Consider the following 16,163-nt stretch of genomic DNA (forward strand, 5'->3'; position numbering starts at 1 on the left):
GGTTATGGGCGTGGCTAGATAGTCCAGCCCCCTGACCAAAAGTCACCTCGGACCCCAGCTGGGCTGCAACTCTCAACCATGAAGAAAAATGGGATGATCCCGTTATCGCAGCATGACCCCCCTCCCCAACCATAAACCTAACCCTAACCCCCCCCCCCCCAGCCCAAAAGCAGAGGTGTGGACATCTGTGAGTGTTCTGGGTTCTGCTGAAATGCATTGTCATTCACTTCACCTGTCCTTTATTACCAAGCCTCATATCAGACTGAGATGTGCTCTCTCTTCCCCAGAGAGCCTTAGCCCTGAGCTCACATGCTGCTGTAAGCCTTTCTGTGACTCGAGGCTTGTTTCTCTCTCAGCCATTCTCCCTTCTCGCTGACGGCAAATCCACTGTCTTCCTTTTTGGTTCCTTCCCACTGTTTCTGTTAAACTCGTCTCTGTTCCCGTCCCCAAATAAAATCCCCTGATTCTTCCCCCAATCAAGCGTCTCTGCCTGTCTCTGCCCGCCCGGAGCAGGCCTTCCAAGGTCCTTTTTATAGAATGAGCGACTTTCGCAGGAATTGGATGTGCCACCGCACTCACAAACGCCAGCTTCTGGTAATTGACGCATTCTGAGGAGTAGCTCTTATTAAGGAGAGCGAGAAAAGTCTTGGCTGACCAATGCAAACATTTTGTAGTTAATATTGCAAAGTTGGCCGTATGCTAGATACGAAATGTGCTATGTATATATTATGCAGTATGAATGCGATTTATAATAGTCCTTCAGCTGGAAGTAGTTCTGATATTTTTTTTAATATCCAGAAACTTCATCACCACAGTATCTAAATCAGACTGTTGCCGTAGCAACACAAGAATCGATGAAACCACAATAATTTTCCAGCATGAAAAGTCAAAAGTTGCGATTGGTTCATTGTATCGATGCTCTGCTCTGGCTTCATTACCGTGGGCAGGGGTGTCGCTAGAGATTTTGGGCCCCATAAAGCACAGAGAACAATCCAATTATGCTCCAAATTTGTTACAGCTCCTGTGACTTATGGGCCCCTTGTAATTGTGCTAACCTGCCCTTCTTTATGTCTTCCCTGACCACGGGCCACAGAGCATTCAGGCTTTTGTACCAGCCATCTTCGAGGAATGAATCGCGCTTCTCCCAGCAGCTAACGGATAACTGGAAGTCAGAAAAATCGCTAACCACTACGCTTAATATCAGGTCAAAGCTGTCAGCCTCTCTGTTTAACATCTGTAGCACTTCCAGCATTGCATGAAACTGGATGCTTGGGTCGTGATTGGAATTTGATTGAGGCAGAAGTTTGTACATGGTGGTGAGCCAGCTGTAGCAGCAGAGATCGTAGCACGTTTGCCAGGTGACATCACGACACACGGGATGCTTTGTTTCATCTATACGCCTATGCGCAGGTGACCTCATGCATCATCCCAGAGAGTTTATGGAACATGGCATCTATCTGGTGTTTAGGTGCAGTCGGCGACAGGCAGGTTCAGATGTGGGGGCCCTCAGGTCCCATTTTGCCCCAGGTTCCATCCATCCATCCATTTGGGGTGCCCCAAGTTCTGAGTTTACTAATTTGTCTGGTACTTGCCGTGTAAATCGGGATAGCGCAGTAATGTTCGCCACCTATCACTAACCCCAATGACAGTAACTTAGCAGAACGAACAGAATGCAGAAATGAAATTTAGCTAATCTCTGACGGAAAATATTTTTATCTGGCGAAACATCCTGCCCAGAACACTATGCAGATTAAACGCTAACCAGCCTCAAAAGAAATGTGCCGATGGTTTTGTTTTCACATTCAGGGTAGGTTTAATTAAAATTACTTCTGAAATAAGGCTACTCTGGTCTGTCCCTGTAAAATCCTTGGCGTGTCAATATTATATACTTTGTTTTAATAGTGGAACAGCCAATTATTTTACCACATAGAATTCAAAGAATAAGCAACCTTCCAAGCTGTTTTCTCGAATCCAACTTTTAATTATTTTTAAACTTTTTTAATGAAATGTGGCTACCTGATATATAAATGTAAAGGCCAAGAAATACTTAATAAATGGGAGCAAATTGGAGGCCAGCTGAATGAATCACAGAGGAACTGAGGGGCTTTTAGGATGAGAAGCCGTTGCCATTGGCCCTTTGTCTTTGAGCTGTCCGGCGGTTTGTTGCAATGCCTATTAAAGCTTCTGATTCTATCCCCGTCAAATCACTGTGTCATTTTCTTGCATCTTCTCATTTTAGGTCAACGACCATGTTCACTTCCTGTGGCAAAAATGTGCGGAAAGATGTCTGCAAATACATCACAGTCTATGTACAGTATATGCCACATCTGTCTGTTTAAGGGGTGATTGTACTGTTGACTCAATGGGGGGAGGTTCCATAACTATTACAGTACAGTGTAAATCCTTCGGCGGGTTGGTTATCGTATACGACTTTGACTCCACATCTGTCCTCAGCTCATGCTGTGCCCAGCAGCTAAGTAACAATGAAACATTATTTGCCGGAGAGGCTTTACGTTGACCTTGCCTTTGGTTGACAGCAATTCTGGCATCTAGGACTTGCCAATGGCTTGCATTGAAAGAGACAGCGCTCCTACGGAACCGAATGTTAACAGTGTGAGCACATATACACAACACACAGGATCACACTCATGCAGCCCCCCCCCCACACAAGCACCTGTCTGATGTGCCTCTTTGGGTGACACTGAACGTGACAGGCGGAGAGACATAGATTCATAGTCTCATTACAGCTTCCTGCAGTGCGAAAGGATACATATAGCATAGCCATAAGAGCGGCTTGGAACCAGATTCCAAAACAATGCCACCTACACTCAGGTTATGGTGTTCCTTTCTGTGATAATACCCTGTACAGGATATTTGATCAGGTATTGTTTTCTTTCTCTTTCTCTCCAGGGGGGAGGCAGCAAAAAAGTGTAGACTGTCTGGCAGGGAGCTGGGAGGGAGCAAAAACATGGATTGGGTTGGGAAGCACTGATGTAAAGGACATCTACTCTTCACTCCTCCTTTTCTTACCTTTTTCTCCTCTTCTCCCCATGCTCCTCGTTTTCTCTCTTCTGGCCTTGGAAGGATTCATTGATTTATAGAAACCCTTGAGAAAGCCATGCTATTACATATGTGGTAGATCCATCCATTTTCCAAACCGCTTATCCTAGTGGGTCGCGGGATATGTGGTAGATTTTTTTTATAATTTTTTCTCGCTGTGGAAATCCTGTGTACGTAACTAATTGGAATAATGTGGGAGGCAGCCAAAGTAATTAAACACATGCTGCTTCTTAATGCAGAGCAATGCTAATTATGCAAAGGGAAGAAGTCCCTTCTGCGGCTCTTGAGGTTGACAAACCACAGATGGATTCTGGTTCTGGACCGGCTAGCCGTTGACCCATTGTCCTGAAGCCAAGCAACCCCGATGATGAAATTCTTGGAATGGTTTTTACCATTTGCCAAGTGAAGGCCTTCGGTGCCTCTCAAGGCTGTGTAAACAAATTATATCTTGAATATGTATTCCTGACATTTGTTTGATCACAAAAGAAGTTACTGGATTCTTCAGTCTGAAAGAAGGAATTAATTACCACATTCTTGGTTTGCATATATCCATTTCATTACAGGATGACAAACAGAAAACGTTCAAATACAGTTAATCAGCAGTGGGCACTCTCCAAACATTTTTCCCAGCCTGCTGTATTTGCTTATAGCTACTGCAATAATCCTGGAAGCGAGTGAGGCGGACAGAGTGATGGCTTGGATTGGCTGGGTTCTGGCCCCTAATAAATAGCTTTCATTAAGCTTGCTGGAAAGAATTCTAATCATCGTCAGGGAGAATCTTCAGAATGAGCCTCAATGGGGCGTCGTGTTTGCAGAGAATGCGCACAACTGTGCTGCATTCCCTAATTATGTCTTGGAAGGTGTCTATTTATGCTGGGCAGCCCTAATTAAAGGTCTTTGACACTGCCGCCTTGAGCTGGTTGGAAATGAGACTCTAAACGCAGGCATTCCTAATTGACAATTACACCCAGATATCTGTTGTGTTCCGAGGTCGTGTGTATCCATCGCGGCTATTGTTAATGTGTGCGAGTGTCACCGATAGCATCTGGTATATTAAAACTCGTGTCATGCGTAAAGCATGCTTTTGACGAATGAAAGGTATGCGCAGCCGTGCGTGATGTTTGCGGAGGGATTTGAGGAGGAAAACGTCCTTAATGCGTTATTTGTGGCCTGTACACCTAGAGCATGCAGAATGGTCGATCGCAGAATGCCGGCTGATTCTGATTCACTCTGCTTACACTTTGCTTCAGAGATTAGCAGTCCTCAGTTAATAATTCTTGTCAAAATAAATGACATTATACTGTTTTAGGTTTTTTGTGGCAGTTGCAGGAAATGACTTTGCATGTTCTTAGTTATTTTTTAATGTTTTATGTGAGTTTGAGGCATTATTTTTGCATTTCTGATGCTTCTCAACTCCCTTTTCCCCCAGAGGCTACAGAACACTACTGATACCCTTCAGAACTTGACCGGGATGAACATGACTGACTTTTTGCTGAAGACCTATGAGAAATCTGGAAAAATAAGGTACTTTGATGTAGCAAATGAAAGGCTGCTTCTGAATGCGCCATAATTTCAAAGGTAATTGCTATATTTTATTGTATTATCTGCCTCACTTGCACATCACTTTTGAGAGACACGTCTACTAAATAGATGTATATATCCACATACATAGTTTTATCCCCAATCATTTATAGCTTGGTATTTTACTATAATGTAAATTTTTTACCTTTATGAAAGAATTAGATTGACAGTTTAATCAGGAGTTCAACTCCAGCTTCTCTCTGCGGTGCATGTGAGTATAAAATTGTATTGTGAGTATTATTTACTGGAGTATTTTACTTACTTACTTTGTCATTTGTTCCTTTCAAGGTATGGGGGAATTTCAGTCGGTGGTGTCAACTCGCAGGTCCAGATGAATGAAACAGAGATTGGCGTTGCTCTAAGACGGCTGGGCAGTGTTTTTAATTCTCAGTCTCTGGTAAGGGATCTGAGGTTTAAGGGCTGCCATTTGCATGTCATTTTATCCACACTTGGGTGAAGAATGAGATTTGATAACAAAGAGACATGTGTTTGTGGGCTTCAGACCATATGGTATATAAATAGCTCCACCCCACATGTACCTTGGATACATTGTCTCAAAGGATCAGCTCAGATGTACTTCAGTCATCACGAGGCTGCTGATGCATTACTAAAAGCCAGTTTCAGTGTTTCACTCCAGCTTACTCATTATTGGGTGCTTTCAAAGAGACCCATCTTCTTCGGGATCTTCTTGGAAGACACCCGAAGGTAGAGGAGCATGCATTCAAGTTCTGATTGGGTGCTTTTTTCATCCACTTAAGAGCCATATTTTACCTCATAAGAATGAACAGAGAAATGTGTGCAGCCCTGCTCATGACATAACAATAAAAACACCTTTTATTTATTCATTCCCACGTTTTAGTTAAATTGTGGCCACATTTTACTAATTTGTTCCCACAATATTTTAAAATGTGGCCACAATATATATAAAATTTTTATTGTTATGTCTTGAGCAGAGCTGGGTAGAAATGCCTTCACACATGGAAAGATCCAAAGATGTTGAGATAGCCTCATCTCCGCCTGCCACAGTTGAAAACCCAATCGATATTTTTGGAGACACATAGGTCTGTGTGTCAGATCCTCACATGGAAAAATAAGGTGTCTAGTTAACTTATGTCAATATGAATTCAGCCCACTTTTGTTATAAATCGTCATTCCCAGTCTTATTTTTATCTGTACTAAAATTTCGTTTTTATTCCATCTGTCCCTAGCACACAAGATTGCGTTAAATGTATCAAATTGACCCGCTACTTCTTACAGACCACTCTACAAAAGACAATACCTTCCACCATCAGGTTTATAGATGGTCGAAATAAATTAGGGAAGAAAGTGCACTTTTCCCCGAACATAGCAAGAGACCGGTTCCCTCTGGGGCCTTTAGGAAAAAGTGAGAAGCCATTGTAGACAGTTTAAGTTGTCTGAAGTCACTCAGCCTAACATTAAAGATTACACAAGGAAAAAAAAAAAGCAAAAAAAAGAAAAACATGTCTTTTTGGACAAAATAACCCTCGCTTAAAGTGTTCTGTCAAGAGGCAGCAGGTCCCTGGCGCTTATCGATTTTGAGTGCGTCTCTCCTTCTTCCTTGTTCGCAGGTCATTTGGCCTTGTCCTTGAGGGAATGGATTAGATTCAGAAAATGCCCTCCATATTTTTTTTTCTTCCCTTAAAAGCATGTTGAGCGTATAAATAAATGTGAGGTAACAGATAATTCCGGTGCTGAGATGGCGGCTTCACGAAGCCCTATGTGTGGAAAGCAGGAGCTGGATGCACAGAAAGAGCTTATTATTGACCTGAGATGGACAATGATGGTACTAGACTGTTTGCTTTTACATGACACATTGGACTGGAATCACACATGGTGAATTTCAGGAAGGTGCCAGGCATCTACACTGGCTAAATTTCCTCATGTATAGGACTGGAAAATACATTACTAACCACAATAACTCAATCCGATTCCAATAAATGAAAAAGCAAACTAATAAAATTACATTTCTCTAGTGACTTTTTGTTTAAAGTGATTGATTGTCATTGCTGATATACAGTACTGCGGCACGCAACACTGAAATTGTCCTCTGCATTTAACTGTGTGTGTGACAGCACCTTACTATGGACAGCTCAGTGTAACTTTGTGGTCGAGGATTGCAACCAGCATCCTTTTAATCTCAAGTGTGCTTCCTTAACCATTTGGCCACCACTGTCCCATAAAGGCCTGAGTGAGATTGCCACTGATGACCCCTAGTTTACAAGGCCAGTACACTAACCCCTGAGCAACAGAACCTGATACCACAGCACTGCTTGCGTGTTAAAGACTATAGATAGTGTCTTTGCATTCAGACATACCGCAGACCTTAAATCAAACCAAAACTCCTTATTTGAGGTAAAAATACGACTACAAATAAAGTTGGTATGATATACTGCAGCCGAAAATGCCTTGCCTATTCCTAAAGGTTAGGCCTACCTACACACTCTTGTCCCATAGCCCTGCCCACACCTCTGGCTACCCATTATTTTATAGTCCACAACTGATTGTGGCTGACAGTCAGACCCACAAATAATATTCCCAAATGACTATCAATATGATAGATCCACCCTCATAATATATACTCTGTCCAATCCTTGGATCTAAATGACTGGGATGTATGACTTGTTTGCATGCTCTTAGTGTAATGACTGGTTTTCTCAATAACCTGATAGATAACTAGTAGACAACAAAGTGATTAATTGGCCTGGCAAGGTCTGTCTCACTTTTTGTGCAAAACTAAGCTCATTTGGATGGCGACAGCATCATTTGTCCACAAAGTCTTAGCAAACCAGACTACTACTAAATTCTTTGGTTATATATTTTTTGTATTTATTATGTTTTTCTGCTGTGTTCAAACCTAAAACTAGTCCACTAGTCTATGTACTCAGTGTCATGCTATGTAGTGACGGCTCGAAGATTAACCTCTCACTTCTGCATGTTTTGCATTTCAGGAAAGAGATGTGTTTTTCCAAGTGTGACCAATTAAAAATCTGTTGCTTTTCATCTCTTCTTAGGGAAATGAAATTGATCACATTCTTCAGAAGGCAGGAACCTTCTTGAAACAACTTGGGACAAAGGATAATGTCAAGGTATCAACAAAAAAGCAGGCCCTCACGGGGGCTTACATGCATTTCAGTGGCCTTAAAACAGGGGCGGGCAATCTTATCCGCAAAGGGCCGGTGTGATTGCAGGTTTTCGCTGCAATTCCCTAATTAAATTATTAATTAGAGGACTGATTGGCGGAAGAGTCCTCACACCTGGGTTTCAACAGCTGACCTAAAACACCTGAACACACTGGCCCTTTGCGGATAAGACTGGCCACCCCTGCCTTAAAAGGTTCCAGCTAAGGACTTTGGGTTTGGCAGGGATATTGCGTACAATTCTAACACCTCTCATTCTTCCATTCATGCGTGTCGTATTCCTCATTATCTAATGCTTGTTAACACATGCTTCAACTGGTGGTTGCCTCTGTTAGTGTGCTGAAATTGTTTTTTTCTTTCCACGCCTACACAATATGAGATGAGGACATTGGTGTGGGGAAGGTCGACACTCTTCGCTCTACATGTCATGCTAGCCACAACACAAGGATGTGTGCAATGCTTTGCGTCTGTGACTGGACTGGGTCATTTTCTGCTGAGGTTCTGCTGCACCACATTTTATACTACAGTGCTCTCAGTGGTGGTGCCCCAGCTGACAGGGAACATTCCCAGAATTTTAGCCAACGGTATTTGAAGACCTTCTCAAAGTTGACAGAGAACATTGTTACTATAATGGCAATAATAATGGATGCTATATTAATCCCTGTGGGGAAATTCTCTTTACTCCTCAACTAACTTGCTCTCTGTGGGTGAGAGCAAGCTGGCCTTGAAGGGCAACTACTGGTTGTGGCACCCAGGGAGCTGGGGGATAAGGGCCTTACTCGCAGATCCTCAAACAGTCTAAAGCTAGGCTTGAACCAGTAACCTTCACATGACAGGCACAGAGGCTTAGCCCATAAGCTGCCCCAAGCATTAAAGGGACGTTATTTCCGAATTTTACATTTTAACAAGTTTTTCTCAATGTCAGCACAATAACATTACCTGAACGTCCTTTGAACGTTGCAGTAGCAGTTGTAGTAGTGGGATAATTTTCTAGGAACATCGAGATTACCAACGTGCACCTTTTTTGTCTTCCAGGTGTGGTTCTACAACCAAGCCTGGCATTCCATGGTGTCGTTCATCAACGTGGCCAACAATGGCATCCTGCGGGGCAACCTGGATCAGAAGCGGCAGAACCCCAGAGAGTACGGGATCTCTGTCTTCAACCACCCCCTCAACTTGACCAAGGAGCAGCTCTCGTTTGTTGCATTGTAAGTGGACATGGGGAGAGGGAATGAGGGGAGAGAGGCGGAGAGAGGGAAATCGGATTGGGATACATGAGGGAAGGGGAAAGGGGGGAGGGAGAGGGGTGGGAATGGGAAAGAGTTAATGAGAGAGAGAGGCTTAGTATCAAGGGAGCCGGGGGAGAATGGGGTAAAAAATATGAGATTTATTTTTAATTAAATATTTTTGTATTGACTTGTTTAAAATATCTTTTAGTTCTTTAGGGTTTTTCCAATATTTTGATTTCCAGTTTTCTTAATGTTCCTTGATGAAGCTAAATTATAGTTAATTTATGACTGACTAGATTCAGCTGAACTGCCGTGGTTTCACATGTTTTGCAAGTTGCGCTTTAGGTGTGTACTCGTGTTCCCGGTGAGTGCGTGTTTGTGTGTGCGAGACGTGCTGATCCGCTTGGGACCGGCTGACTTTCGCGTGTTGTGTCCTGTGCCACCCGTGGATTAGCCGGTCCTGAGCCTCGGTGCTGTGAGGACCCCTCCTTCGCAGGCTGGCACGTCGCAGGGCGCCTCGCGCCAGGGAGGCTTAGGTTCCGGGGTAGGAGATGTGTTTCTGCCGTGTTCGGGGGAGATTGACAGCGATGACTCAGAGACACGGCGGAGGACTTGTGGATAATTAATGCTGCCAGACAGCAGCCCCCCCATCCTCGTTTGAGCCTGCAGGCTCATCGCAGTTTATTACTCATGATCTGTGGATTAATGTAGAGCTCCCCGGCCCGGGGAGACGAGCAGCGGGGAGGGTGTGAGAGACCCCACAGGAGAGGAGACCTGGTCCTTCATCTCAAACTCCTGCTAGCCCTGCTCCGTTTCTCCCAGGAGAGTTTGATTTCCACCCAATCTGTGGTCTCGCTCATGGCGCTAATAAGCAGACGCTGAGAGAGATGTGTCTCCTCCGTGTTTCCGGGTCCCAGATGGACGCTGCACACACAGGAGTGCCTTTTGAGGCTTTTGGAAAATCACATTCCTGCTTTACAACATTCCCAAATACAAATTAACGTGCGCTCACACACTTCTTCACTTCTTCTGGTGTGCAGGGCATGTTTTGGCACACCAGTGAGATTTGCAAGCCTTATCAGCTTTACCTGTGATAAACCTGTTTCCCAGAAGCCAAGGGTGTTTTTTTGGTGCGTGTTTACAGATCCTTCAGCCACCTTAAAATTCTCTAGCAGTGACATTGTCCTACAGACAGTGTTGGGGAAGTTATTCACAAAAGTTATCCATTACAAACTGAGGCGGAAAGTTCAGGTCCAGAATGTACAGAACCAGTTGAGTACTCTGTCACTATGGCTCTTACTCAGCTGGTGGGTTGAAACAAAACCTTGGTCTGGATTTTGACTTTCTGGAGCTGAACTTTCCACCTCTGTCTGTAACATATTACTTTTGTGAGTGATGTCCCCAACACTGCCTATAGAGACGTTTCTCCTTAGTACTGAGGAACAAATTGGTACTTTAAGCATTTGGCTCTTATTCTGAATTCATCAGAAGTATTATTACATTGACAATTGGGGGGGGGGGCACTGTCATTAAGTTCTTCACAGTCATTTTCCGATCCCCTACCTTCAAGGTTATCGTGCCAGTTATTTAGTTGTGCAGGCATGCCTTCGTCATGGTGAGCCTGTTTAAACAAACCTGCTGGAATCTGGTCCTGCATGCCGCGGTACTGATTTCATATTGATACGGCCTAATTGCATCCAGACTGAGCGGGTGAACACAGTGCCAGGTCCATGTTGGTGACTTATTTAATATGTTAATTACCTCACCAGCCGTCTGGAGAGGGAGCGCCGGGTGCTTTGGATCGCAGCGGTGGGATGCTGAGGCCTCATTTCTCGGTTGATGCAGAGCGCTTAGTGAGCGCGTCCTCAAACCGGAATAGCTATCGTTGTGTTACACTATTTGACAGTTGCTTTCAGTTTATCGTGAATATGGACTGTTGCAGACACAAGTGCAGTACAAGCAAGGGCATAACTTTAGGCTGAGCATTGTGGGGGTTGAGGTCTCCACCCATTTAAGGGGGTACAGGAGGTTATATTGGCTGGTTTTGATTATTGGGAGAGTTACAACCCCCCCATCCTGCCATAAATTACACCCATGGCTTCAAGGACCTGTTAAGGTTGGTTGTTGATTGGTAATGGGATTCAACTTTGATAATCCTTATAGATCAAGGGATGGTGACTCAGTAAGTTGCAATGCAACCTCACTGCAAGGTTGGGGATTTGATTTCCACCCCCAGGTCCATGTGTGTTTGCATGTTCTTCTTGTGTTTGCATGACGTTTCTTCAGGTACTCTACTTCACTCTCATCCTGAGACATGAGGTTACCATCCCTAAATTTCCTGTGTGTCTGAGTGTGCTCAGTGATGGACTAACTTCCTGTCCAGGGTGACCCTGTACCAGATAAGTGTTTAAGGAAAATTGATGTCTAGTCCTTGAAAAATTGTCTCTCTGATAGTTTTGTTATAATTTTAATTATTGTTAGATGTATTCAATTAATCAATGTGTCAAACTGTTTGAGAAGACACACATAATGAAAAAAAAGGCACTGATGTGGTTGGGTATCTACTTCAGGACTGCCAGTGGTCATCTTGTTGGAAGTGCCGTGCAGTGGAGTGCTGTGGAAGTTGTGGGAAACCAATGAATTTTAATTGTATACAGCTGAACCTCATCCTCCACATCAGAACTCATTATTCACTGTCTAATGGCTTGTAGCTGCTCGCAAACCCGACCACATCAAACCTTAGTGCGGGAGAAAGTGATTTTTAGCGGAACAGACCACTTCCTACTATATTCTAACCAAATGCTGAAGCTGGTTTGCCAACACACACATATGTGCTCCAAGTGCATGAGATGCTTTGCGGGGCTTTTCTTGTATCGGCACTGAGGAAGCCTTCTGCCGGGGTTTTGCATGAGTGTGTTTCTTCTATAGTTTTTAGGCTGAGTTAGCGCTGATTCTTTAAAAGAGCTGCATGGCCATATTTCGTGCAGCTTCCTGGTGTTGATCTCCCAGAGTGTCTTCGTCTTCCCTACCCAGACTGCTTTGCCACTGAGGTCTGCTGACCACTATTCTGTTCAATGCGAGATTGACTGTACAGTAACTGGCTGATTGCTTGTTGTTATGGGTTTTTAATCCTCTGCTTAAAGAGTCTAATTATGGGCGGATATGTGACTCTGTGGGTTAGAACTCTAGGGTGCTGATTTGAATCCTGTATGCGTGTGTAAGAATTGTGGCATCGCCATTGGGCTCTTGAGTTAAGGTCTTTAAATCCCCTGAAATGCTCCAGGAGCTCTGGATCTAAATTGCTGACCCACTCGGACCCCAGACTTCGCCCTCTCCTCTAAATGTTTGTCTCAATGGAGAGCAAAATGGGGTTTGAGAAAACTAAAGAATGCTAATTCACTCCTATTTCTACAAATGGTGAATGAAGTATTATTTCATTTTTTTCATCTCTTCCTCAACGAGGCTCATTTTTTCTCCTGAGTGTGTAGGAGTCCCATACCATGTTAGAAGCAACCGCAACATAACAGAATGAGATCAACCTAGAGACCTTGTCATCCCCTACAGAGCCTCCACCTCCACGGACGTGGTGGTGTCTATCTGCGTGATCTTCGCCATGTCCTTCATTCCGGCCAGTTTTGTGCTCTTCCTCATCCAGGAGCGTGTCACCAAGGCGAAGCACCTTCAGTTCGTCAGCGGGATCAACCCGGTGGTCTACTGGGTCGCCAGCTTTGCCTGGGACATGGTAGGACTCCCAACTTCACTCCCTCTTCAGGCAGCATCATCCGCAGGATGTGCCAGACCTGACTGGCTTTTTTTGTTGTTAATGAATTGTTTATTATGCACAACATCATGGATTGCCTTGATAAAATATTAGTTCTGGCTGTACAAATATTCCCACTGTAAAAGAAAATAAATTTGTCCAAGTTCGAGGCCTCGAAGGTCATGAGGCCTTACTAAACCAACAATGTCCTGAGCGGTTCTCATTTCATCACGCTCAACAAGCTGAGCTGAATCGAGTGGTGCTGCAAAGAACCATTATTCTGGGAGCATGTTCTCCTGTATAACTGCAGTAAACAGTCATCGGGAGAGACATGTACAGCAGCCACATTTTGTCTTGCAGGAACCAGGGGACAACTGCAGGCAGACCGGCCAAAGTGCTGTTGTGCAGACTGTCAAATAGCCGGAGTCAGGTGTTCCCTGCCATTTACCTAGTCATCCTGTTCATTGTAATAGCATGACGCCTCTTCAATCTTCTTGATCTTCTGCCGTGCAGTCTTAGTGCTCCATTAGCTACGAGCCTCCCAAAGTGTCTGCCATCACTTTCTGCTGCATTTGCAGTGTGTTTCTCCAGCTTTATTGGCCTGAGTGTGATAGATCTCCTGTGTTCATTTATTTAGCTGAGTGAGGCAGCTCTTCCTTAATGTTCTGCATGCAAGGCCCTGATGCCAATGCATAGTGTCGCGTTGAAGGCTTAATTGAGTTGTTTACTGTGGACACCATTTAGAAGCTCCATGCTGTTTCATCAGCATCTGGAATTAAATATATATATATATATATATATACAGTACTTTGCAAAAATCTTAGGCAGTCCAAAGAAATGTTTAAAGCTGTTTATCTGGGTAGTAAGTGTACTTTGGCTTAGAACAAAAAACACAGTTTAACATTAGAACATGTACAAATTAAGAGTAACACAATAAAAACTAGCAATAATTTCTTCTGTTTTCTAAAAAGTTACTGATATCTAGTTGGATGGCTCGATGAACACCGCTTCAGTTCCCAAACTTCTCCTCAGGGGCACCTCAGCCGTTCCATGATTTTGTTGAATTTCACCAACAGCTCTATTAAATAGTGAAATATATTGGTTTAAAAAGTCAGTGACAGATTGACTACCTGTATGAGGTGTGCTAGTGGCCAAGTCAAAACATACATGGCTGCACTGGACGGTCGCTGCAAATACTAGGATGATTTTAGCAGAGGTTCTGAAATGGTGAAGCTGACACACGTTGACAGGCATCATATCATAGTTTTACACCAACAGGAGGATAATCTAAACATCATTTTCTTTGCCTGCCTAAGAGTTTTGCACAGCACTGTATATTGTGAGTAAATTATTATTTTTTTAGTTTGGTATGGTCGCATTTTCTTTTTTTGAACACATTCAAATGATTGGACATGCGAGCCAGGGAAGAACTAGCACTGATTTCTAATTAATATCCCATTAATATATCCTTCAATCCTGTTCAAGAAGTGAATCTTTGATATTGAAAAATAGCCTTCCCCCCCCCCCCCCCCGTTTGCCCTGAGAGTTTTCTTTTGAAGTCCTCTGGAGAAGCTGAATGAATGGCCTGCGATTAAGATCTCCCAGAAGGTCTGAGGAAGGTGATGTTCTGTAGATCCTCCTTCTGCAGGATCACACGGACCTGGCCTGTTCTGACCTCCGACTTTATTATGTTGTCTTCCAGTGTAACTACATAGTCCCATGTCTGATAGTGATCATCATCTTCTTGAGCTTCCAACAAAAGGCCTACGTCTCTCCAGAAAACCTCCCCGCCCTCATCCTCCTGCTCATCCTCTATGGGTAGGTGGCCGACTGATTATTGCTACGCTTCATATGGGACATGCAAACAATTTAAGAAAAAAAGAGTTTTCCTTTAATGCCGAGCATTATGGGAACTTGGAGCCTGTCACTGGGTAGTCTGTATTTGAGCCCAGTCATGTGACATTAGCAACTTGGCTAGGAACCTACGGGGAGCAGGACTGAGCAATCAGCACTGCTCTCCTACAGGTGTAGTGATGTGCAATGAAATCTACTGTGTGTAGAGAAATGAAGACAGTGTTCAGGTACAGGATCTCTAAGTAGAATCTTATTTATTCAGCATGTTTCCCTTTCAGACGTCTACCGCCTGTCACCTGTCTAGGTTATTGAATTGATTTGCATCCATGTTTATCACATGTTATTATTCACTGACCTGGAAATGCCCAGTGCCGCTTCTAAAATTAATTTGCTTTTAGAGCGAATGAGCAGGAATCCAGCACGATGGAATCTGTGCTGGGCTCATTCAAAAGCACCTCTCATGATATGAATATAAGCAGGGCATTTAAAGCTGCTTTCATTTTTATAATGGGGGAATTCGCTTTATGTCTTTGGGATTTGTCCTCAGCTCCTCTGTGTGCAGCCAACAGGCTCCTGGACGTTTTCCAGGAGCTCCTGATGAGGAGAATAAAATGCACTCCACTGGTCACATCTCAGTAACTCAACAGCCAACTGAATTTATATATATATATATATATAGGGGCGGCATGGTGGTGCAGTGGTTAGCACTGTCGCCTCACACCTCTGGGACCCGGGTTCAAGTCTCCGCCTGGGTCACATGTGTGCGGAGTTTGCATGTTCTCCCCGTGTCGTCGTGGGGTTTCCTCCGGGTACTCCGGTTTCCCCCCACAGTCCAAAAGTTGCTGAATTGCCCGTAGGTGTGCATGTGTGAGTGAATGGTGTGTGAGTGTGCCCTGCGATGGGCTGGCCCCCCATCCTGGGTTGTTCCCTGCCTCGTGCCCATTGATTCCGGGATAGGCTCCGGACCCCCCGCGACCCAATAGGATAAGCGGTTTGGAAAATGGATGGATGGATATATATATATATATATATATATATATATATATATATATATAAAATATACACACATGCGCACACACGCCACACACGCACACGTGTGGTATACCTATCCTTATGGGGCCCGCTCATTCGCTTCTATGGGAAAAATGCTAACACTAACTATGACAACCTTAACCCCCACCCTGCCCTAACCATAACCATAATTAACCAAGCAAAATACACGATTTTTAGTTTTTTTGTAGCAGTCACTGATTTTTATAAACTAGAGTTTTCCCTTATGGGGACCAGGAAACCGGTCCCCATAAGGGAAAAAAAACAGATATTTATTACATTATGGGGACATTTTGTCCCATAAGGATAGGTATACCCACTTACTCACACACACACAGATACACACACATATAGACAGACACGCACACAAATATATGAATAGGCACACACATATGATAATCTTTATATACATATATACAATGTGTGTGTGTGTGTGTGTGTATAAAGATATTATGTCATGGAAAAGCGGAA

At 43.8% G+C, this 16,163-nt stretch overlaps 1 protein-coding gene across 2 annotated transcripts in view; it reads left to right on the top strand.

Moving 5' to 3' along the window:
* LOC125705061 (phospholipid-transporting ATPase ABCA1-like) overlaps window positions 1-16,163 on the top strand; it is a 164,932-nt gene that overhangs the window by 99,522 nt on the left and 49,247 nt on the right. For both annotated transcript variants that reach the window (XM_048971386.1, XM_048971387.1), the window contains exons 33-38: window positions 4,490-4,584; window positions 4,930-5,038; window positions 7,674-7,748; window positions 8,835-9,007; window positions 12,593-12,770; window positions 14,491-14,606. In XM_048971386.1, the coding sequence (XP_048827343.1) occupies window positions 4,490-4,584; window positions 4,930-5,038; window positions 7,674-7,748; window positions 8,835-9,007; window positions 12,593-12,770; window positions 14,491-14,606 (746 nt within the window). The remainder of the gene's footprint in view (window positions 1-4,489; window positions 4,585-4,929; window positions 5,039-7,673; window positions 7,749-8,834; window positions 9,008-12,592; window positions 12,771-14,490; window positions 14,607-16,163) is intronic.

The sequence above is a fragment of the Brienomyrus brachyistius genome, chromosome 12 (genome assembly GCF_023856365.1).
Source record: "Brienomyrus brachyistius isolate T26 chromosome 12, BBRACH_0.4, whole genome shotgun sequence".
In the NCBI taxonomy this organism is placed as follows: Eukaryota; Metazoa; Chordata; class Actinopteri; order Osteoglossiformes; family Mormyridae; genus Brienomyrus; species Brienomyrus brachyistius.